The sequence below is a fragment of the Fusarium odoratissimum genome (assembly GCF_000260195.1).
Source record: "Fusarium odoratissimum NRRL 54006 unplaced genomic scaffold supercont1.12, whole genome shotgun sequence".
Lineage (NCBI taxonomy): Eukaryota > Fungi > Ascomycota > Sordariomycetes > Hypocreales > Nectriaceae > Fusarium > Fusarium odoratissimum.
The window spans coordinates 966,890-990,071 of NW_022158698.1; the positions used below are offsets into that span (position 1 = coordinate 966,890).

At 49.8% G+C, this 23,182-nt stretch overlaps 6 protein-coding genes across 7 annotated transcripts; 4 read left to right on the top strand and 2 right to left on the bottom strand.

The window, feature by feature from the left end:
* Window positions 1-1,450: 1,450 nt before the first annotated feature.
* FOIG_08309 (DNA-binding protein creA) lies at window positions 1,451-7,892 on the bottom strand. Its single transcript, XM_031208306.1, has one exon. It carries the CDS (start codon window positions 7,502-7,504, stop codon window positions 6,242-6,244), a length of 1,263 nt encoding a protein of 420 aa, XP_031062440.1. The 5' UTR covers window positions 7,505-7,892; the 3' UTR covers window positions 1,451-6,241.
* FOIG_08310 (uncharacterized protein) lies at window positions 2,588-5,606 on the top strand. The gene has a single exon (XM_031208307.1). It carries the CDS (start codon window positions 3,708-3,710, stop codon window positions 4,200-4,202), a length of 495 nt encoding a protein of 164 aa, XP_031062441.1. The 5' UTR covers window positions 2,588-3,707; the 3' UTR covers window positions 4,203-5,606.
* Window positions 7,893-11,131: 3,239 nt separating the features above from the next.
* FOIG_08311 (uncharacterized protein) lies at window positions 11,132-11,933 on the bottom strand. The gene has a single exon (XM_031208308.1). It carries the CDS (start codon window positions 11,725-11,727, stop codon window positions 11,473-11,475), a length of 255 nt encoding a protein of 84 aa, XP_031062442.1. The 5' UTR covers window positions 11,728-11,933; the 3' UTR covers window positions 11,132-11,472.
* Window positions 11,934-14,319: 2,386 nt separating this feature from the next.
* Window positions 14,320-15,008, top strand: FOIG_08312 (uncharacterized protein; the record flags this gene model as incomplete). The annotated part of the gene is made up of 1 exon (XM_031208309.1): window positions 14,320-15,008. The coding sequence occupies one exon, from the start codon at window positions 14,320-14,322 to the stop codon at window positions 14,734-14,736; it is 417 nt and encodes a 138-aa protein (XP_031062443.1). The 3' UTR covers window positions 14,737-15,008.
* A 17-nt stretch (window positions 15,009-15,025) lies between these two features.
* FOIG_08313 (uncharacterized protein) lies at window positions 15,026-17,764 on the top strand. The gene is made up of 6 exons (XM_031208310.1): window positions 15,026-15,116; window positions 15,171-15,381; window positions 15,431-15,483; window positions 15,549-15,848; window positions 15,899-16,221; window positions 16,280-17,764. Exons 1-6 carry the CDS (start codon window positions 15,059-15,061, stop codon window positions 16,550-16,552), a joined length of 1,218 nt encoding a protein of 405 aa, XP_031062444.1. The 5' UTR covers window positions 15,026-15,058; the 3' UTR covers window positions 16,553-17,764.
* A 2,619-nt stretch (window positions 17,765-20,383) lies between these two features.
* On the top strand, window positions 20,384-22,686 carry FOIG_08314 (uncharacterized protein). 2 transcript variants are annotated; one of them, XM_031208312.1, is made up of 4 exons: window positions 20,384-20,744; window positions 20,950-21,140; window positions 21,188-22,017; window positions 22,067-22,686. In XM_031208312.1, exons 2-4 carry the CDS (start codon window positions 21,010-21,012, stop codon window positions 22,378-22,380), a joined length of 1,275 nt encoding a protein of 424 aa, XP_031062446.1. In that variant the 5' UTR covers window positions 20,384-20,744; window positions 20,950-21,009; the 3' UTR covers window positions 22,381-22,686. The 2 variants fall into 2 exon arrangements, with proteins under 2 accessions (XP_031062446.1, XP_031062445.1); XM_031208311.1 differs by having other exon boundaries at window positions 20,384-21,140.
* The last annotated feature ends 496 nt before the right edge of the window (window positions 22,687-23,182 follow it).

Here is a 23,182-nt window from a genome sequence, read left to right on the forward strand (position 1 = left end):
CCTGCCCTGCAACCAAAGGCCCGACTATCAGTCTTAGGTACAGTAACAGTGACAGAATCGTCCTGAGCGGCCGTGAAAACGATCCCACGAGTCGTTTGATTGTTCAACGGCACGCGTCATTTCCTTGCTATACGTGTCAAATGCCCTGCGCCTTGCTTCCATGATCCCCACAATCATCAGGGATTTAAAAGCATGTTGACCTTGTCTCAACCAACCATGCTACAACGCTGCTGATAAGCTTGGCGGGTTTTTCAGCTCACGATAGTATTCGAGCAGTTGCTGATATCTTCGACTAAGCCAGCTCCCTCGGTCCATTGAATATGTAGGGTGCGAATCGAAGCCATGCATCTTATCACGTTCTATTAGACCCACCACGCATCAATTCTCATGTAGACTCACATGCTTGGGCAATCAGCAATTGGGTCTCTTGAGCCTCAAACGTAAACCGGGTTTCACTCTCGGGTTGGTTAATAACCAGCTCAGGTCTTGATAGGCGCATCTCTAGTCATATGTAGGACTACTACATCACCACTTGAATATGGTAAGGCCTATGAACGGATGGAGACATAAGCTAGGTATCTAGAATCCAGTCGCTCGAGCAGCGACAGGCAGTTGTTAAACCTCAACTTTGGCTAACAATCGAGGTCAAGCTATTAAGCATGAGGTGTTCCGTCATAGCCTGTCACATCCCACACTTGTGAGACCAGCATCAACTAGGTAGGGGCTATGTTGCAATTGTTGGTTCGTCTGTCGGGTCCGGACGAAAATATTCTTGAATCACGGAACAAAGGGTTGGGCGAGCCAAGCTGGTGGGTGACCATCTTGTTTGGAAATGTTTGGAATGATGAGCAGGCCATACTCTGGACTTGGCTTCCAGTCATTAGTATCTATCGAGTACCTGAACGACTGTCTGGTCTGCCTTTAACAAATGCTTTGCATGATCACTGATAGTGCAATTCCACAAGCATTCATAAAATCGGTAAGTTTGCCCTACAAGCCCGTGTGATGCGAATAAACCTGGTATTTAGCGCTCATCATGGGCTCAACCCCCATGTGATTGCTCACACCCCTCAGGCGGCGCGGCCCTGACAAGGATTACAACTTTGTAAGGAGCTCTTCCCCATGTAGACCCATGCTTCTCTGACATATCGCGGGGCGTGGGCGTGGGGGAGAGCATCCACTATGAGACCTTGCTCGATGCTTGGCTGTGCTGCATCAGGAACAAGACAATTCAACATAACAGCCAATGCTTGCAAAAAAAAAAAAAAAAAAAAAAAAAAAAAAAAAAAAAAAAATTCAGACTTTCAGTTGATCTTCTCACGAGGGCTCTTCCGTCATCTCAGGGTCCGCTTGTGACCTTTGCTCTTAGGGGAAAGGTGCCAACTGAGCCAGGAGCTGTGACAGCTCTCGACCTCGTCAGAGTAGCCTCAAAAGGCCTCATTCCCCTGGCCTCGTCTTGTCTCAGCCTTTAAAAACATGCCGTGTGTATCCGGTGTAGAGCGCCCGTCGCTGGAAGTGTCAGCGTATAGTTCCGCTGAATACGTCGTGTATCGCTGGGGTGCTTCTTTGTCATAGGCATTTTGGTCGATCGACGTTGTTTGCCAGGCTAAATTTCAGGAACCATGCTCTCTAAGTTCCCCGGAGATTCCTTGTTGGTTTGCTTTTCTGGAAGCATCATGTGCTGGGGTTGTTGCAGCAAGTTCCTGTCTGTACCTATCTGTATCTGAGGGTGATGGTACGCTGTCTGTGGTTGACATAAATAGACAGATCCACTGACGTAGAGGCCCCAGGGGTTCTCTTCTCCATATTAACTGCATCATCACCAACAGATATTGAAAGAATGCGAGTCAGGCTCAAAGTCAATCAAGAAATGCTCGAACAATGAAGATATTGAAATAGAAGATCGACAACATGACGCGGGTAATAGGAACCCTACGTCGACGTCAGTTCTTGCCATTTCAATGAACTAACATCGTTCAAGTGGGCGCATCGTATAATGAACTACGATGCTGGGAAGGTAACCGTCCTGACAAACAGTCGCTCCTTTCTAATGAACTTGTCACTTGCCTGGTAGATTTATGACTGGGTATCCGGGTATCCTCTGTTGAACGGTCTGCATCGTCTGCTTGGGTGTCAATGAATACTCTCTCCTTAAACATCATCCCGATCCAGACGCAAGGAGGTTACATAGTAACAAATGAACTTGACACATGGAGTACATGTACATTCCACAACATCCGAACAAACCAGGTAAACAATCCCATTGTGATTGATGGCTTAATATGCTCCCTTTCACACGCAGATCCTTAGAAAGAGGCACGAAACACAAAGGACGATCCTGATGCCATTCAGAATCAACTCCACCCACAAAATAGGCAATAGGTCTCTGATCAGCCAGCCATTTTACGAGCACAACGCAAACAGACCCTTCAGAAGTAATGGTCAAAATTCCTGGTTTGAGTTTAGGCGGCTTAGCTCACATTCAGGAACTTCAGCGCCATACCCGCGATGGTCCATGTGAGCTTTGAAAGAAGCAATTATGCGTTACACGACCATCCCACGCAAACTCCGGCCCGGGACGAGCTCTACCGCTCCAATGACCCGGACATGACTGAACGATCCTGCGATTCAGAATCGAGATCACGTTGTTCAAATCACGACGCCATCCCTTACAAGTTACAACTGGCCACATGCATGGCCCAGCTGATATCAAGCCCCTAGGTGTGAACGGTGAACTGGCTGGGCGCTGGCACCACTACTTTCATGTTGGAGCGTGGGACAAGTCCAACAGAAGTTATGCTACCTGTCCTGTTCAACTAAGCTTCTGCTACATAGACTTGATGACCAGCAGATTCAGCATGAGAATCAGCAACCCCTGAGTCAAGATTCTGGCTGAGACTGATCTTCTGGTCTTGCCCTGATTTGGGTCCGTTTCCCGGGGCCCCAGAAAGTTGTCGATTCTCAAGATAAGACATCATCGTCGCTTGATAACGGCCCGCAATCGCGATCACCAGAGCATGTGTGTGTGTGTGTGTGTGCGCGCGCGTGTGTGTGTGCCTTGCGCCTTCCAGCCGCCTGGAGCGATAACAGGAGTGATGTTTAAGCAGAAGTGAAAAATGATCGCCAGTTACTTGACGTCGTCGACGTGAGGTTGGCATCGCCTATCGGCCAGCCAAAAGCGTCCATTCCAACCCCAGTTTTCACTGGACTTGGTCAGGCTGCCTGACCCCGCGAATACCACCCTCCAAGAAGCAAAAACAGTACATTGAAAACAAGCCCAGAGCTAAAGTTGGCACACACCCGCATCTCGAAAGTTTGGGGGAGAAGCGCACACACCACCCATCCCCGGATTTCAACTGGCAATCCTTCCTTGGACTCCAGCCCAGATTCGGAAAACTTGTCAAAATTGGTGTTTCTTCTTGGTTCGCACACTTTCTGCTACACACCATTTCACGCTTGCATCCGATTTCTGGCACAGCTCTCATTCGTTCTTGATTTGTAGCGGTGAACTTGCCTTACATTTCTGTGCCGGACTTGTGTTGCCGTGAGTCGACTGCTCTAATCAAACCGACTGTTTCCCTCAGCTTGGTGCTTATCGTGGCCAGGGGTTGTTGAACCACTCAGCCCACGAAAGACGGCCACATTGAGAAAATCCCCCACTTGCCAGACACTTCACTGGTGTGCATCTGCCATTGTATGTGTGGTACATGGCGCGTATCGCCCGGTGCAAGACCCCTTCACCGACCATCCCGGCCCGAGACACCTGGGCCAGCCAGCAAATGGCTGTTTTTGAACTTCACATGTTGAATTTTAATCTTCCCAACAATTACCGTGAACAAGGGGATGCTTTCCTCAGAACATTATTAGGCTTAATTAGAGACAGTTTCGCCATCCTTTGTACACCGACAGTACGCGCGCAAAAAAGCATCAGACATCCAATGATACTTTGTCCCTTTGCTGTACCAAATCAAAATAGCTGCACCCCTGAGTTTGGCCGGGCTGAGCAAAGACAGAGTCTTGGTATCTGGAGGACGCGTATCCTAAGCCCGTTGTCCTACCTCTCAGAAACAGTCTCAGGACCACGTATGACTTATCAGTGTGAGCCAGTCACCAGTGTACCCGTATCTATCAGGGGAAACCCTAAGAGGGTGCCTGGAAGGCTTGAAGCCTCATGGGCTGACGTGATGCGCTGGATGAATTGATGCAAAGTTGAGGCGTGCCACCCGGTACATTGACAGAATCGCAATTTCTTGCTTGCGCACTGATGGGCGAGGTTGAAATGTTCTGTCCTCTCACCCTTTTGCTTTTGGTGTCACCACCAACACGCGCACACCCCACGGGGAGGGTCAAGAAGCCCCCATTCACTCGTCGAGGACCTTATACGTCGCCTTATCAACAAAGACTGATCAAGGGCATTTGTGGCTTCAATCTTTCTGATAGACTCTCAGCCCAGCGGTCCTGCACCCCGAAACTGAAAGGTCTCCTCATCTGGCGCGGCCGCTGAGGGGCACTTGTTGCGCCCTGAAAATATGAATAGCCGGGAGGCTCATATCATAAGCCGAAAGGGTTTATTCTCTGGTGGATGTGCATGGGTAGATAACAGAAGCGAAAAGAGACAACAGTAAGAGTGAGTGCGTCTACCAATACCGGCACAGCACTACATCACCTGGGAGTTTTGCTTGTTTCCCATGTAATGACCACCACCATCTGAGAATTTCACCATCGGGGGCGCTGACACACAGAGGCTAGGTTGGGGTTGGATACCCAGGTATGGATGGGATGGGGTGTGGTGTGATAGTGCATATCCATGGTGGGGATGCGGCAGATCAGATTGTGGCAGTTCTGCCCGTCAGCCATTTTGATCGAATATGCATAGACCTTGAGGATGTGTCCGAAAGAGAAAAAAATATCAGGACAGTATCGGAACATCTGCTATGATGTATCTGAGCATTCCTCTTCCGAATACCCGGACAGAGATAAACTCTTCCAGACATGCTTACCCCGTCAACATCTGTCGTCAAACTCCCCGTCATATGACGGCATCCTTAGATCTGTCTGATCTGGTTTATCTAAAAAAGGGGTACCAACGCCGAGCTGGGCTGGGCTTGGCCCCCAAGACAAGCCAAATTCTAAACCAAACCTTGCCCTGCTTGGTAAATAACCCCCCCCCTTCAGACAGAGAGAGGGATAGAGGGAAAAATAGGTAATATTGGCCCTTCCGATTCTGCGGTTCCGCTCTGGGGAGGTTTGTTTCTGTCTCTAGATCCCCCTCCTCGATCGTGGTTAAACCTTCTGCAACGGAGATAGCGTCATCCAAGGATGTCGCGACGTAAGTTATTCAGCATTGAACCTGCGAAGTCCCTAATGGATAGCCACCCCTCCATAAGTTGCAATGGCCATCTGTTACACGCGATGATCCTGACATCAGCCATCAGGCCAGCAGGTTTACGACACGGTGAGTTCATCGCTGGCATTCCAGATCAGCCAGGTTACTTCGTTTCCAAGTGGAGGGGGTTAATAAACTCTGTGAGCATTGCAACTGTGGGTTTTTGTTGAATAACATCGCTGCATTTTTTGGTCTAGGTATCTATCTATCGCCGTGAATCATACAAGTATTAGTTACGTAGTCTTCCAAAGAGCCACTGGCAACCCAGTAATGTTAGCCTCCAGCGCAGGCTTGACAAAGCTGAGCTGAGGCTTACCCGAGTGTGCCAGACCCTAGTCGACCCATTATCAAGTCCCATCAAGGCCCTCTTCAGAGTAGAGTGATCCCGCACATCCAAAGAATAAAAAATAAGGAGACATGAACATTAAACATTTGACATGATATTTTTGATTGAAATTGTAACAGGAGTGAAGTTTCTTTCATAACAAGAAGTAAGAGAACACAATCCGTGGATATCAAATAGAACTGCTTTTCTGACGGGGCAGTGATAGCCTCCGACGTCCCCCGAGGCAAGCCCGAGGGTAAAAAATCCAAGTGCTCCGCAATTCGAATTCTAGTTTCCGCCGCCTCCCAAACATGGGCCGGACTCGGTGTTGTTACCGTAGTCCACCCGCCCTTGAACAAAAAATGCTTTCTTTCATTTCACAAATGCCGCCCAAATCCTCGCCGAGTGCTCAATCCTTGAGATGATGTAATTCGAATGCCATGTTGTAAACCATAAACGCCATTCCTTTCTATTCCTCTATAACCCATAGTCGTCATCAAGTCGTGCGAGTTGCGATGCCATGTCGTGTCCTACATTCGATCCATGAGATCGCCACCGGCCAAACTGCTGGTTCCTGAGCTTCTGCCGCTGTGGCTGAAGCCATTATCAGAAAGTAGATCCTGGACAGCCACCTTGGGGACCTGAGGAACAGGAAGTTTTCGCTGAGATCCATCGGGCCGGCTGATGATGTCTGTCAAAGACATCCCAGTAGGGCGAGGCTGGGTAGTGGGGGCAGATCCCTGCTGGAACTGATTCTGCTCGAGATGAGGCTCCATAGGGGCCAGAGCAGGCGTCGTATTGTGCTGGAGAGACAAATTTCGGAGACTTGGCAGCTCATAACCAGTAGAGAAAGGTCGCAGACGAGGAGAGTGAGCAGGAGTGGCGATAGGGGTGTGGTCGGGAGTGGGTGACAGAGAGTCGTGAGAAAATGTTGGCGAAGAGGGAGCTGTAGAGTTGGGGGAGTTGGGCCTTGATCGCTTAGCATGTCGCATGGCGCCAGAGTAGTGGTCATCGCTGGGGTCCTCATTTGAATGAGAGCGGCCCATGTGATAGGAAGAGAGCGTAGGCAAGTGGCCTCGAGAGCTATGCATTCCGTGACCAAAGTAAGGATGATGACGGTGGTTGTTGCTATGGTGAGGAGGAGCAGTCAGAGTCTCACGCTCAACCTGAGTAGCAGCCTTGGCCAGCATGGAAATGTCACCGCCGCGATTGTAGTGAACCGCAGAAACGGGCAGAGCAAAGGTAGAGTATGAGTGAGGAGGAGACACATTGGGTGAAGCCAGTGCAGAGCCAGGGGCAGATCGGATGGTCTTGGGCGCGGGAGGCGGCGCCATCATTCCATCGGGCATCATATGAGGCGGAAGGCCCTGCTGCTGGTGCATTTGGTGCTGCTGCTGCTGGTGTGCTTGAGCCGCCTTGTTACCTCGCCTTGAGTTAGGGTTGTTGTGAATGCGAGAGTGGCGTGTGAGCTCATCAGATCGAGAGAACTTCTTGCTACAGCCGGGAAACTGGCAGGCGTGAGGCTTCTCTCCAGTGTGAGTGCGGATGTGTCGAGTCTGATGCTCGAGGCGGTGGAAGGCCTTATCGCAGAGAGGGCACTTGTAAGGCCGGGGCAACTCATTTGAGTTCTCCGAGTTCTGGACACCCGGAAGGGGGCCATTGGGTTTGATAACGGTCACTGCTGCTGTAGCCATCTCGACGTCGCCCTGTTGGGGTTTCTCGGATTCCTTATCAGCCGGAACTGTGGGGTTAAGTAGATTGGAAAAATCCACGGCCGACTGTGCTCGTTGCATGTGATAGACGTCTGGAAGACCCAACTCTCAACAAAGTAACTGTTATTGAGGTTGGCTGTGGTGGTGGAGTAACTCCAGTGTCGTCGAGATAATGGTGTTTCGTTGTGTGTGAACGGGTATATCGTTCAGGTGGTGATGTTTGTTATTGTTGTTGTCGGGCTGGTACTGAATGAAATTATCCTTCGATTGAGATCTCGGAAGTGAATACGAGTTGGTGGAGGAATCAAGTTCCGGGGAAGCTGGAAGATCGAATGTAGATATTTGGAAAGGACGGAAATCAGGAGGATGGAGGGGATGGGGGGATTGGAAGGTTATAAAAGATGCCGGGCTCGGCACTAGAAGCACGCACTGCACTGCGACGTCGAGGAACAGAGAGGGAGGCGCGAATGGAGCGAGGGTGGAGGGGAAAGAGAGGGAACGAGGGACGGGAAGGGCCAGCGAGGACACCCCCTTCCACAACACACACCCTGTTCACCCCACGTCCGAGGGCACCACGATGGCTTGTAGGTACCTGCTGAGGATACCTGCTGAGAGAAACCGAGCCCGCCAGGCCAGGCAGCGGTAAAAACAGAAGGGGGAGCGCCTACAGGGAAAAGTCACTAGAGGGTCCGGTCTACGCTACAGGGGAGAAGTCCACTGATTTTAGTTGGAGGGCCCCGTGGGCGGCCCCATTGTGGACTCCGCCAGTTGAGTTTTTTTCTTTCTTTTTTTTTTGTGCTCACCTTTTGGCGTGCTTGGCTTGGGCTTGGGGGTGTCTATCTACTACTTCCAAGGGGGTGCATTCAATCTCTAAGATCAGAGGCAGTACGGGGCATGGGGCGTGGGGCGTAGGTATTGCGGGTTTGCGTTTTGTGCCTGCCCCTCCACCTTTTTCTTCTCTTACCCCAGCGGGAGAAGCAGGAGGCTCCAATGGAAGGTGCAACTGGGGCTCTGGAACATGAGCCCCGTTCTTCGGGCCTTATCCTTGGGGGGCATTAACGGGGCGAGCAAGATGAAGAGTCAGTGAGAGAAAAAAAAGACAGCTCAGCTAAGCATAGCACAACACATAAGTGTTTCTGCATGAGGAAGGCCAACTGTCTCTGCCCAATGTGACCTAGATCGAGTGACTCTATTCCGCACAAATGGCCTATCTGTTCATCTCTCCATGTTTATTATACCTGGCTCTGTATCCGCAGTGCGACGATAAGAATGATCTCCCGCTATTGTTATCCGACCCCAGAAGGGAAGTAAGGCAAAATAGAGCGAGTCATACCTTGTCGGCGCGACACGGGCCTGGGGGAGACGGACGGGTAAACTGGGGAACTCTAACGTCACTCCTTTTGGCCAAGATACTTTCGCACTCCCCTTGGCTGAGCATGCCCCGATTCTCTCCTCTCTCTGTTCTGTCTTTCATCACCTCGGCTTTTACATCCCGCCCGCCGACAGCTTTTTTCACCTTGACCTTTTTCCTGTTGTGAATGTGGGGACCCTACTTTTCCAGTCTCATTGGTCCGCTTGAATAGTCCCAATCCTTTCTGGCTCTCTGGCCGCCAATGCCCGAAGAAGCTCGACGGTGAGAGTTTTCAAACGCTCCACTTCACCGTGACTTTCTCCGTCCGCTCTCTCACACTCTCACGCTTTTGCCGGCCCGGAGCGTGGGGCATCAGGCCTTTCTCCCTATGTCGTGCTTGACTGATTGGCCTTCATTCCATCGAGCGGCTCCGACTGTGTTTTCTGCTGTTGTTGTTTATCTGATTTTTTTTTTTTTTTTAGTGTATTCTACGACAAGACGTATTGACTCGTGGGTCGTCTACCTAACATCGTCAACCTCGGGTTACTTATATCAGCATCCGTCTTTGCAAATCCACTATTTGGATTATCGTGGGTGAGGCTCGAGAAGAGACAAAATTGCATGTCGATCTCCATCAGTATCCGTCTGTCATTTTTGCGGTGCACATTTTGTCATGCTCTTTCGCTCAGTAATCAGTAACCAATGTCGTGATAGCCACCAATTGTACGTAATCGTCCGTTTGTAACGTCGGACCTGTACTTCCAGGACCATGTCCTCATCATGCCATACCACAGCATAACTTACCAATTGCAACACCTATACCATGCAGATAACGCTGCGGCGTCCTCCCCCAGTTTCTCCTTTACTCCGTTCTGTCAGGCTAGGAATCATGCTACGATAGCTAGCCCTGAGCTACAGTGGAACCTCCCAGGGACGCAGTCGACAGTACACCCACCTATCTCTCATGGGTCTTGACCAGATATGGAGCTCACGATGCTTCACAGGTGCCACTCCACTGATTATTGACCCTCATTGGCATCCATGGGTTTCTCATTCAGTTGAGATTGAATTTTCATCTCGGCACTATCTTTTGCGCTCCACGAGGGTCACGCTTTCGTGTAAGTCTTGACTAGCACCAAATCTATTACCCCAGAAGTCCACTCACACTTTTCTCCCCAGATTTGAGATAATGATCCTCATGCTATCGATGTCAAAGCCGCCATGGCCGCCAACACCTATCAGAGACTGTTCTGGACCCAATTGTAGGATCCGAGCAGTAAAATGCGCCAAAACACCTGCGGCTTGGTTTGCGATATCGCTCGGCTATTTGTCCGCATAGTTTTGGTGTGTGAAAGCCAAGTCCTTGTGGGGTTGGCCTTTGCCCGGCTAATCACTCTCCCAGCTGATCATGATAAGCACGCAACCGAAAGAATAATGGATCAGAATGGTGAAAGCTCATCTTGGAAGCCTTGTCTAATATTATGAGGAAACTCACCATTTGAATCAATGACTCTCATATCAGCTGCAGCGATATTTGTTCCATGATGACGAAACGTTGCCAAATGTTGAATTGCGCAACGTATCAGTCGGTAGCCGGTAAATGCAACGGCAGTCAGTTATCCTCCTAGCTTATCAGTGCCAATTTGCCAGGCTCCCAAGGACCCTTTCTCATAGACTTGAACTCTGGGATCTTCTGGGCACACACGAGACCAGTTCGTTCACCACCGGCTGCGCTTCAAGTGGTGTTATCTTCATATTGAGCCCCAGTATAATCGGGCCATTCACCGCGACAAACGCGCTCCCCAGAGCCAGTCTCCTCCGTCTCAAGCCGTCGTCTGGGGGTGGGTGATTCCTCCTTGGCACTTGTCCAGGTTCTTATCGTCAGTCTTCGGCGGCATTGTACGGTGTTTCGGTACCCTTGGGGCTAGACCATTTGATGAGCAAAGATAAACCCATAAGCGGACACCTCACGAGTCGCGGCTCTAAGACATTCATAAGTTAATAATTGCCCGTGACAAACAGATTAGTTTACCCCGGTTGCTCATCTTGGTAATTCAAAATTCGCCTCCCCCATACGCCATTATCCCCATCCCCGGATAATCTCCTCATTGCTGACGCTCCTGATTTGCCGGTCCAAGGTCTAGATAGAGCCGCCCCCATACAAATCTCCGCAATCAACCTCATCACGAGATAAGTCGAGATCCATTCCAAACTCCAAACTTGACGTAAAATAGCAATATTCCCCTGTTTTCCAAATTAGTCTATAGCTCCAGGCTCCAGATAGCGGTTGTCCAATTCTAGACATTTTTCTGGCTGCAACTGCGGCTCGGCGGATCGATGGCAACATGTTCCCCAGATTCCACGTCTGATCAGAGTTTTGGCCTAGTCGCCAACACTGTTGATACTCAGGGGTGTCTAAACTCTCAGAGTTCCAATCACAGGCCGTGATAAGCAAAACTTGACTGATATGATACCCTAACCCCAGCCAGATTGTCGCTTTTGGGAAACTGTACGCATCCTGAGCCCCCAGGGGCTTCAATGCCCGCTTAGAGACTCTGAGCATGCCCTTTTGAAAACGTCGTGCCGCCTTTGCACATGTTTTGCTCTTTACTTCCCGGCTTCCGCCAACTGCGACGGCATGTTGGTCTGTCAGTGACCCTGGTACGCCACCTCGTCGTTTGACCTCCCGAGCGACCACTCAATCCCGTTCCTGTGAGCAGATAAGGCAATCCGACCCCCAAACCAGCACCCTAGTTCCTAGGCACTGGGAGGCTCTGTGCCCCATCTTTCTCCAGCTTCCCCTTGTGCGATGGCGCCCCGGACTCAAATGCCTGATGCTGGGTGATAATCCCAGGCGAACTAGCCTAATTGCGGCAATTCCGGGGGATTGATCTGAGATCTTATCCTGGCTCTCGGTGATTCGGAACGGCGAACACCGCCTGCATGGAAGCATATCCTCGACTTCGGCCCGGAGTTCAGATGCCTTCCAGATTCGCCATGGCCTGATGCATCTGCATACTGTAGTCTTGAGCGGCTGAAGGTCTTCTTTGGCTCGCTGATTTCTGCTGCATGCCAGCAATTGCTGCGGTCATAAACAGATGGAGATACCCGTAACAAAGGTCATTGCAGCTCCTGAGGCACTAAAGTGTTTCCAAAAGGGCGAACGGATTCATGAGCCAAGTGTCGTGATAACGAGGCGGAATTGCCCAGCTTGCCGCAGACCCTTACCTGGCCCGCAAACCCTCCCCCTACGCCCTAGACTCAGCATAACAAGATCTCCGATTTAATCAATGCTTGCGGCTATTTCCCCAACTCATATCGTAGCTTCAATCTTGCTCATTGGATGCGCATGTTGATTTGGCCGATAACAGCTACCTAATGCGTTGACATGCGAGATGCGGCAACCCATGTCTTGCCGCTGAGGCCAATGCGCCCGCCCTGAATCCAAGTAACCGGTTAAGATTTACAGCCGCACGGCCTAGAAGCTGATTTGTTTGATGAGCGTCAACGCTGTAGCAATATCATTCATCATCTCTTGAGCAACGCGTCTGGTCACGACTTTAAAGCTCTCGAGGTGCAGCGGTCCAAGGCTAGGCCAGGCAAGAAAACTCAAAACTTGTAGCATAGGTGACAAAAAGACTTAGGTAGGTTCAATATAGACTTATTGTAGACTTAGTGGGCCTTAGACTCGGTATTTCTGGCAGTTTGCCTCAACTCAGAAGTTTTCTTGCTCCCAGAGGCAAGGTTACTGTCTGATACTCACAGTGGATTGCATGTTCAATGCTGCCAGTCTGGGCTTTGCTTTGATTCGAGGCCCTGAGGTGAATAGCCGAGCCAGCGAAAGGCCCGAAAACACGAAGGGGCAGTCATCTCGGTTCGGATCTTAGCAGGCCTGGCTGAGTCGACAGCACTCAGTCAAAGTCTTGCCCCACGTGGTGCGGCAATTGGTGTGTTGTCGCTGCGTTAGTCAGAAAAGATGAAAGCCATCCAGGTACAGATTTCAATCGTTGGTTCTTTGTTAGCAAGGTGCTGGTGGGCTTGGCTTGTGAGAGGCGGCTCCTGTCCAAAGATTCAGGGGTCTAGATCTCTGGCCAACAACAGGTAAGCTCTCTGCGGGGCTCCAGCTTTTTGCCATGCACAAAGACACTGATGCCCCTTGCAGAAAGCCTGCGGCTCATTGAGAGCTGGACTAGACCTAATCAAGGAGGTTAAAGGTTCCTTATCGCCGTACCTATCACCAATGGCATTCAGGCGGGTAATTGAGCAAGACGATTGAATTCTTGCGCAACTCAGAGCCAAGGTTCTAGTAAAATTGTGGTTAAGAAATCTTCATCCCAAGCTGGACCCTCATTTGAACGTTGCATCGTGGGGGCATGACACAGCACAGCTTGAGCCTGTCGTTTGCTCTCAAATCCCGTTATTCCCGTTCATGAACCCGATATTGGCCGAGCCGTACGTGCACTGTCCCTTCTGGTGAATGAGATAACTCTGCGCACAGTAGAGTACTCGGCCTTTTATTCAACACCATCCTGACATCGTCGGAGGGGGCTTTCGGTGAGATGATTGATAGCGCCGAAATCACATGTTCCCCGCAACATTTGCATGAATTTGCTATGGCTTCATACGTTGTCAAAAAGATTGGCCTGTTCGAATTGTATGTCCCTCGTACTGCCGACGTAGTATGGCCCCTCAGCAAATCTCGAGCGACCAGGCAGGCACTCTGGCCTCAAATTTTCACATGCCTCTCCATGATCCCCAAGGGTCTACAGGAAAACCCCATGGGTAGTGTTCCACGACTTCCAGGACATGGTACCTTGCAGCTCTATTGGAACCCACCGCATCTAGCCGTGTGAGACATTTTGGCCATGACACGACTCTTGATGTCTCCAGTGCACGACCACCCTTATAAGCCTCGTTGTGACGAGATTGACTAATGGCAAAACCACAGATAAACTCTTACAAGAGCTCGGAAATGGCGGCGCTAAGTCGGAGGCCGTGTTGCAGCTTAATCAATGTGGGGCGGTCAGTGTTGTAAACAAGTGAACTTGAAGTTCAGATATCAGTGACGATCCAAAGGCCAAGACTTGTCACTGTTTGCGCGTCAGGTTAGCTTTGCCCCGTCACTTGAATACTCGTACTCGTAGAAGATGTAAATACCGGGGACAGGCATGGTGTTGATGCAATGCGAGCACCACCACCAATGGGCAAGACCTTCCAAGCATGGTATTGGAAGATTCAAGAATACCACGCGCATCATACTCCATTCCGTTTGCTTGCATTTCCTTCAACGGCGATACGGCTCGGTTTCCTTATCTCGGTGCCTCAACGGTACTCTCCTATCGTGGCCCAAGACTGTAAACCCAGTGACTTGAAATTTTCGCTTCTCGTCTGGGGTCGAGAGGATGGGGTAGCGTCAATTTCCCCACAGGATCCTCCCGCGGACAACCATGATCTAGACGGGAGTGAGAGATATGTGGCATGACCGTTTCTGGTATGTGAGGATCGGCTGCTCGAGTCAAGGTGATCTACCATGCCATAGTAGATCATGCCGCGCTATCTTGTGTCTGGCTCCTGCATCGGAGGTGTTATGGTAACACACAACCGTACATGTAGCACCATTGGCCTTCTGTGCACACTGCGGACGACGGGAAAGCATGCCGATAGCATGAAGTCAGTCCCCTTTTATTCATGTCTACTCATACACCTTCCCAGGTGTCAACCAAATCTCATCACATATATTCCTAACGACAAACTCAAGACGAAAGTTTGCGACAACTCACTTCTTACGATGACAGTCGCCACTTTACAGCAACTAAAATGCTGGCGACCGACGGTTAAATGCTTTAGGCGAGTTCCATACAACGTTCAAGCATTTTTTCGAATCCCCAGAATCCAACAAATAGGAGAGGCGAGCACCAGAGCTTGTGTGATCGAGAGTAAGAGTATGAATATAGTGTGTTGATTCGTAGTGATCTGGTGTTGTTCAACTAAGCAACTCGCTTGCCACAACCACAGGATTTTCTTCGGGGAACTTATGTCATTGAGAGCTTCAAAAACAGGAGCAAATGTCACATAAGGTTATATTGTCGATAGAAGGCATCACTAGTAATTATCAATTACCTACTTATCGGCGCTGGGAGGTACAAGAGAGTGGCTCATCATGTGACTCTTGGCCAATCACGCGCAAGACTTTGGATTGTGTAAAAGAAGATCCACTTGTAGATGCCTAGATGGACTCAAGGCAAATCTATCAAACATCGTATCGCAATGAGTACTCGCTGAAGATGGATTACCATTCAATTCACGGCTATGACAGAGCAAGCTTTGGCACACCCAACACGCGTTCGTTTTGTAACGATATCCTACGATGTAGGGTCTAAGCTTACCTTGCAACAGACCGACTTCCAACAGTCTCAGCTTCACAGGCTCTTGACGAGCTTGGTAACGACGCGTCAACTCATGTCTCGATTGGGATTGAGGAGTTAGATCGTTCTCTTATTGCCAATATACCAGTTGACTCTCAAGATCCCACTGCCAAAGGTGGTGTTCAACGCGGCCAGGTCACGGAGATCTGGGGTCCCCCTGGTGCTGGCAAGACAGCATTGGGGTGAGTTGGCTGTTGCCCCGTATAGCCATAGAGCTGACTTGTGGGATAGGCTGCAGCTTACAGCAAATGCATTGTGTGATGGCGATGCTGTTGTCTGGGTAGGTCTGTTGATTCCGATCTAACATTCTCATCCTTTCCAAATAGTCAAGCTTACCCTTGCCTCGTAGATTGTTTTCAAGCTCTGCAGCACGACAGACTTCGGGCCGTGACCAATGCAACAAAAACTCGTCGCAACAGTCAAACAAATTCAGCGCTTGATGCATCAGAGACTCAAGAAGGAGACGCTAGTCGATTCTATCATTACTCATGCTTCACTCTCCCCCATCTGGTTGCTCTCGTGTCACGGCCTACCGCCAAGCTGATTCCACACAACTGCTCATTAATGGTCATCAGTTCGCTATCAGCATTGGTTAACTCCGCCTTGCCCAAATCCCACGATGGCAAGGCTACATCTAAGAGCAACAAGGGTATGTAAATGCATTCTCGTCTGTGCAGGGTCTGGCTAATGTCTGCGCAGGTCCAAGTCCATCTGCAAAGCGAACACAAGCATTGCTTTCGATCGTGAATGCCCTTCACAAATTTGCTGCAACGAGAAATTGTGCAGTTGTGGTTCTGTCTCAGTGTGCAACGAAAATGCATTCAGAAAGGGGTGCAACGCTGACAGCCGCGGTCAATGCCAGTGTATGGGAACAAGGGATTTCAACTCGACTTGTCATGTTTCGAGACTGGGCCTGGCAAGAGAACAATCTTACAAGCGTCTTCCTGGCAGGTCTGCAAAAACTGGATGGAAAGGCATGCCAGGAGGTCGTGGAGAACGTCGTCGCATTTAAAGTGGAGTTGGTACGTTCTGTCAGGCACCGAATCCTCGAGCCAGCAATTACTTACATGATTGTTACAGGACGGGGTCAGCCAGGTTCCCTACGAAGCATTACAAACTTTTGAGTTAGCCCGACATAAGCGAAAGCTTGGACAAACAGAACTCGAGGTTCCTGATAGCGAGGATGACGAGGATTACGGATGGGCAGATGAAGATGAAGCGGCCATGCCGGCGCCTCCGCCTCAGTGGCAAGGCAGTGAAGACCTCATTTTGGGCCAAGACATCGGTCAAAGCGAAGACGAAAACAGCGAACAAGAGGAGCCTGTCACTGATGATGAATCGATCATGAAATGAGGCTCTGGACGGAGTCTGGGTGGAGTCTGGGAATTGTTGGGGGATAGTCTCGGCGCCGGTGAAGCACCGAGCATACCAGACTGTAAAGCAGTCTCGCCAGGCATGGGCAGAGCCTCACAGCGAGACAGAGAAGTCAAGATATCCCCACAGAGCGAAATGAAGGAAAACTTGAGCCCCTTTATCAAATAGCCATGGCGGCTCCGCCCTGAGCAAGAAAACAGCGCAAACTGGGATTGCTGGGAGCCACAATAAAGCCGCGCATCATGCTTGCTGGGCCATAGTCGGGTTGCCAAGAAGCTTCGGACAAGTCCGGCCGTAGTCTGATGAGGTTAAGCATCGTGGTTCGTGGTGGGAGGTATTTCGTCATGCTTCATGGTCCCCGGACGAAGACATGCTTCTCGAAGGATAAGAATTTTCGACGAACACACAACCCCAGGACCTAGGTCCCCCAAACAAGCATAGCTTTGCTTGGCGTTTCTCCATCCAGGTCGCCCAAGAATGAACAACGGTTGGGCGGCTGGCGGAGGTTTTACTCTACTAACGTGGCGCTTGGAGGTGCGTGCTCCACCGGGCCGGTTGCTCTATGATGGGGATATTGAAGTACCTACGGGGAAAAGATACTTGTGTGTGCTTGTCTCTGCCCCCGGGTTTTGTACATACACACCACCCTTCCGACCTGGTTGTCGAAAGCTCCTGATAAGTTCATCCCCGAGATTTTCTTTACGACCCTTATTTCTGTGTCATCGACGGTGGCGATTTTGCTGAAGAAAACGTGGACACGCAACCTCTTGGGCTGAAAAGCCAAATGTTCGGAGAAAAGAAGCCCGGGAGAAGATGCATAGAAGCATGGCTGACTCGACGAATGACGCAGCAGTTTCCAGCATGGATGGTGCTATCACCGTCTGTCCTATGTACATAGTACAGCGACCATCTCGCGCAGCTTTTATTAAGCATTAATGGCCCTTGACTTGAAATGGTTTGCCATGCATATCTAAGCCAGTGATACCAGGCTCCGGCGCATTCAACGCATGCAACAGCATGCACAATGCAAACCCGTGTTTTGCCTTCTTATTATGGATACAATGCGCAGTCTTGAAACCCAGTGTACTCTGTTGTTGTGGATAAATCAACACCAAGCACCCAATAACAACGGTCTGCGTGGTGATTTAGAATATACCAGATGAGTCCCATCCGGGCTAAGTACGATATTTGTGACCCAAATGATTCAACATTGCGTGTTCATCCACTCGACAAATCAGTCACCAACATTTATGGCGGCTATCTGGAGGTGAAGTAAAAAGAAAAAGTTTTGAACCCATGCCAGGCACCAGGGGTCTTGGAGATGTCACGGGTTTGCGGACGTTTGACCACACACCGCCGTCGTGGCTTTTTTCTTGTTGAATCGCATCTGCATTCTCACCAATGACTTGGCTTTCTTCGCTGCACAGAATACGGGATGTGCACTAGCATGACTTCAGGCCCACGCCAGATCTCACGATCTGGGATTCACGCAAGTTGGGCCGAGATTGGATTGGATTGGATGCTGCTTTAGAAGCCCACTAGCCTCTGCCTCACAATGCTATGGAACTGCGGTTTGCAGTCGTGCCGAGACATGTCCGCGGTATGGAAAATTCGTTGGTCTTTGCTCAAATATTTGTCGCACTCGAGATGCTTCGGGTACGACACAGATCAATTGGCGACCCATTCTCCCCCATACATGTTGAACAACTTCCATTTTGGAAGGTTGTGGATAGCTACAGGGTCAGCGGTGTAGAATTCAGCAGCCTCATGTAGACTTCGACAGGCAATTGCTCACGGCAGCGAGCGGCTTAAGGTGCATTGAACTTTTTACTGCTGTGCCATATACCACGACTCAATTTCTTGTCTTTGGTTTTACTTCCCACATCAGTGCCTGGGTCAATTCGTTTCCACGGGCAGGCATGCATCAGTCAGTTGTGTGTGAAAAGAATATCCATTCATGACCAGGGTACATGTACAGGGCACTCAGACGATAATCCATCAGCATGGGCCGATGATAGCGGATACCTTCTCGGAGATATCCCCAACCACTGCAACAGCGACTTTTCTGCGCAGTGAACTTGCGATGTCAGGCATGTCTCGTCGCTTGTTGAGGGTTTCAAAGCCCAGTGAATTGACGGAGTTAGGTGCCCCCTCAGTCAATTTGCTCATCCAATTGAGGACTATCGGTGAAATGCCTTGAAGTTGTCGCAAGGCGAACCCCGCGAGATGTGGAATGTTGAAGCATGCGCCCTGACCAGCTTCTGGCCTGATCTTTCGAGTGCCCCAGGATTTCGAGCTCTTGTTACTTCCAATCACAGTTGTTGGTTCCTTGCTTTCCGTAGACCTCCAACTTGGATGCCTTATCGGCACATGCCCGGCAGATGGCCGACGATCTTGCTACATTGACCCCACGGGAAATGCACCGCATTCTTCCACTTGCCTTTTTCCCTTCCTCTGATTTGCTTTTTCCCGGGTGCCCATCTGTATGTAAATATGGATACTGGTGCTACATTGAGGTCTGGGGAACTTGACCATGGCAGGGCATCATAGAGACTGCGGACAATATCGCGTGATGCGAGACACGGGTTTAGACGCCGAACTGTGCGATCGTATCATCCGGAACACCTTCCTCGGCACTCCGTGACGGATGGAATCAACTACGGTCCCATTACCGGGCGCCCGGACTCTGGTGGTCTGGATAACGCGTGATCGATATTCTAGATTGGTAGTCCGGCTCAACATTTGCGTTCTTGGTTTGCCGGCTATGTATGCGCATCAATCAGTCAGCTGCTTTGTCCCCAGACTCCCCGTCGATAGATAGCAGGCTTACAGTATAATTCTGGGGATGAGGAACCATGGGGTCCCCACGGAAAACAGACTCGCTATTCTGTACCCCTAGGAGCGAGCTTATACGTTCACCTGGATACGTGTACTGTGTCTTTGTTTCCTCAGGCTGCCGTGATATGTGGTTCGGGCTGCATTGTATTACAGCTCACAGATTGTCGTAAGCTCTTTTGCGGATCCTAATGGGTCGCATGTTTGGAGAGCGTTCCAGGTCTGTAGTTGACTGGCTCGATTATTGTTCTGTTGCCACATGGATCTCTATACTGGCGATCATGGTTGAGATTGAAGTACTGTACTGCATGATCACGGACCATGTCACTTCTCCATTTGGTTCGATGCACCAACCTAATTGCATTGATGCTATCCATGAACTTGGATAGAAGCTTCCAGCTTAGCCAGCCGCGAGGGGACTGGCATGAAACATACAGATGTGCTTGGCAAGTCCGCTGATTGAACAATTCATCTGGGACTTGCTGCCTTGTTTGAGCATCTTCCAGAACCATGTCCAGTACTATACTCAATATGGTACACAATGAAGGAAACAAGTAACAACTCCCCGATACTTCTGATATCAGCAAGCATTGTCATTATTAGAGACTCTCGGCATGTGCTCGGTATCTATTTTGGACTTGCCGTGAAGCTCACAATATTCCGAGACGTGCATCAGCATCGTACGACAGAACCCCGTTACTTATTTTGACCTTCATGCACGGGTGTAGGGGAGAGTATCAGTAGGCTTGGGGTTTCCAGTGACCGTTATACGTGAAGACCAGTAGTTTCGGGCGAATTGGACTGGTTGTGCGAGGATAACGTTGAGAGTGTAGTCTGGTAGTGCCTATCCATTTTGTGCGTAACGAAGACAAGAATTACTGAGAATACGATTCTCGCTTACTTAGTATCTGTAATAGTCAACGTAAGTCTCAATAGCATATTTCATAACTTGTTGACAACGTTAGCCTACTAAGTCTTCGTCGATGATTCGATGTCGAGTGAACAGATCTAGGGTAACCATCTTTGAACCTCCGAGGTAACGAGCTTGACCGAGGTGAGCCGGGAACGGACAATCTGCAGGCCGATCCCTCTTTGTAGTCGTCCCGTGATCTTATTGGCCAACAATCTCATCGCGACTTCTCTCTTAGCTTCATATTCATTTGAATCAGGGCAGAAGCGAAGTTTAAGTTCAACTCATCATTTACCGTCCTTCTTCATCAATCGACATCAAAATCTAGAGGCATCTTATATCGAAAGATCTGCCGATGTGTTTCAATTGACACAAGGCTTCAAGAGAAGGCGAAACGAGCGGTGGATGAGAACAAAGAAGACTCGAGTAAGATGGCTTCCCTATTTCACTACATCAAACTCCTTCTCAAAATTGCGGAATTCTCGACGAGGCTGAGACTCGACTTTCATGTTCAATTGAAATAGGAGTCTATGGGGTTGTTCTGCACACAATTACTTCACCCTCCTGACACTGCCGTTGTGCTACTGCTCGGTTGTCCGTGAATAAGGTTCTAGGCTTACCACTGATTCAGATCTGTTCCATCACTCGACCGAATTCAAGACCTCGATAGTACACTTCCACACCAAATTTTATGTGGGATATCGTCTTCGCACCTCAAATCTTCATCATGTCTGAAACTCAAACCGAAGAGGTTCGTGCCTCAGTTCCCATGGAGACCAAGGTTGAAGATGTCAAAACCGAGAAGAAGCCATTCTCCTGGCTGTACGTTTATCGATACCGTTCTCTGAACACATATTGACATCAAATAGCGAACCGCATCCCACCTTTGTCATCATACTCGTTGGTCCTGATGAGACTCCTTTCGGCATACAGAAAGATTTCCTCTGCTCTCGATCCGAGTTCTACGAAAAGCACTTTTCAGAAACCAAACCCGATGACAAGATTGAGCACATAGTCAAGCTTTCTGAGACCACAAAGGAAATATTTGGACTGGCTCAGCATTTCCTTTACACGGACAAGGTGATTGCGGACGAGGCCAATCTCCCATCGTACGAGGCTCTTGTTGGACTTTGGAAGCTTGGTCATAAACTCAATATCAAGGGACTGTGTGACAAAGCTCTTACCGCTATGATTGACTGTCGTCGAATCACGGAATCGATCCCAGCTACACCCCTTCTCATCCAGGTCTGGAAGGATACACCTGAAGGCTCATCGATTCGAAAACTGCTGCTGTCATGGACCGCTGAGTACATGCGCTTTTCGGACGCCCGAGCAGAATTTGCCAAGTCGCTACCTCAGGAGGTCCTCAGCGAGCTTGTCGTTGCCATGAGCTCCTTCGACACGGTTCCCGCCCCCGAAGCATCAGCCATCAGTGCTGTCCCTTCTGTGACACCTCGAAAGAACGTTCATTATCTGGAGGACGAGCCTGAGAATGATGCGAAGAAGAGCAGACGAACGAGCGGTGGACTAGTCAGCGCTCCAGCATCAGCAGATCGATCGATCAAAGCTCGCGGATCTTTGCCCAAGCCCGCGCCTCGACGTAGGACTAGTGCTGGCTATGCCGAAGGCCGAGACTTTACCACATCACAAAAGTTGGATTTCTGCGCGGACCTGTTGACAAGAATGTTGTCCGGACCTGGCAAGTTCACCTCTGGCGCCTCTCAAGACAATCGCTAACTTGAAAATAGGATTCTGGACCAGACTCGTCGGCCCTTTTAGAGACGCTGTCGAACCCGTGGAGGATGGCGTGCCTGACTACTTCGAGAAGGTCAAACGACCAATGGACCTTACCACGATCAAGGCCAAGATGGATCGCAAGGAGTATACCAGCGACGAAGAGTTCGTTGCAGACGTACGTCAGATTTTCGATAACTGCTTCACGTATTGGAAGAAGGGAGACCCAATGTGGCTTGCGGGGGAGAAGCTCCAGAAGACGTTCGAAGACAAGTTTTCTCACATGAACAAATGGATTGCCAAGATGGGTGGTGATGAAGCCGACTAGATGGGAGCTCCATCGCGAAGATCCACTAGGGTCCAAGGAGAATCTCCAACTTTGAGGGACGGAAACCAAGGTGATGTTTGAAACGCCTGTATTATACATATATGAGGTGCGCCCTAGCCATCTTGTACCAGACACCGGTTAGGAGACTACAGGATGGGGATACGTGCTTGTGCTAATAAGTAAGGTAATGCGTTTCTTTTGGGCGTCTCTGGGAGGTATGGTAAAAGGAGAGTCGGATCTTTATGTCCGCTCACAGTACAATAGCTCGAGTAATTGATTTATTAAACCTGAGTAAGGTGATCGATCGCTGCATTAGCTGATGATCCTAAGAACTGTCCAAATTAGGTAGAACTAGATTGAGGCACCAAGTGCTCCGGACAACGCCATTTCGCGTTAACGGATATCGAGATGAAGACCAATCTACAGGACATTAACTAGAGCTAAGAAGCACTGACAAGCGCGGGTCTTTTGCCAGTGAACGCTATCGAAGAGGCTGCTTTCCTTGAAGCTGAGAGTGATGGGAAGATACATGATGTGGTGTTATGAGTCACTAGTCTTTATGGGTAGTTGCGTGTCAATTATGCCAGCTCATTCATTGGTAGCTAACCTACGTGTTCCTTGGGCTTGTTCTGTCCAGGTGCGTTGTTGATGTAACCGTCTAAGCGTCTGCGGGAAGCCGGTGATGAGTTGTCAGCGGATTTATACGAAGACAGCACAGCAGCCATGATATTTTCATCGTGACATCAGTATGAAAGTTTATTTCAGCCGCCAAATATTGATGCCACCACGATATCGTACTCAG

Excerpts from the sequence above, each read along its gene's own strand:
- FOIG_08314 (XM_031208311.1), top strand. The coding sequence starts at position 21,010 with ATGTGGGATATCGTCTTCGCACCTCAAATCTTCATCATGTCTGAAACT. Across the intron at positions 21,141-21,187 it reads AAGAAGCCATTCTCCTGGCT|CGAACCGCATCCCACCTTTG; the intron begins GTACGTTTATCG and ends GACATCAAATAG. Across the intron at positions 22,018-22,066 it reads AAGAATGTTGTCCGGACCTG|GATTCTGGACCAGACTCGTC; the intron begins GCAAGTTCACCT and ends ACTTGAAAATAG.
- FOIG_08313 (XM_031208310.1), top strand. The coding sequence starts at position 15,059 with ATGGATTACCATTCAATTCACGGCTATGACAGAGCAAGCTTTGGCACA. Across the intron at positions 15,382-15,430 it reads GCTGGCAAGACAGCATTGGG|GCTGCAGCTTACAGCAAATG; the intron begins GTGAGTTGGCTG and ends CTTGTGGGATAG. Across the intron at positions 15,849-15,898 it reads TACATCTAAGAGCAACAAGG|GTCCAAGTCCATCTGCAAAG; the intron begins GTATGTAAATGC and ends ATGTCTGCGCAG.
- FOIG_08309 (XM_031208306.1), bottom strand. The coding sequence starts at position 7,504 with ATGCAACGAGCACAGTCGGCCGTGGATTTTTCCAATCTACTTAACCCC.
- FOIG_08310 (XM_031208307.1), top strand. The coding sequence starts at position 3,708 with ATGGCGCGTATCGCCCGGTGCAAGACCCCTTCACCGACCATCCCGGCC.
- FOIG_08311 (XM_031208308.1), bottom strand. The coding sequence starts at position 11,727 with ATGCTTCCATGCAGGCGGTGTTCGCCGTTCCGAATCACCGAGAGCCAG.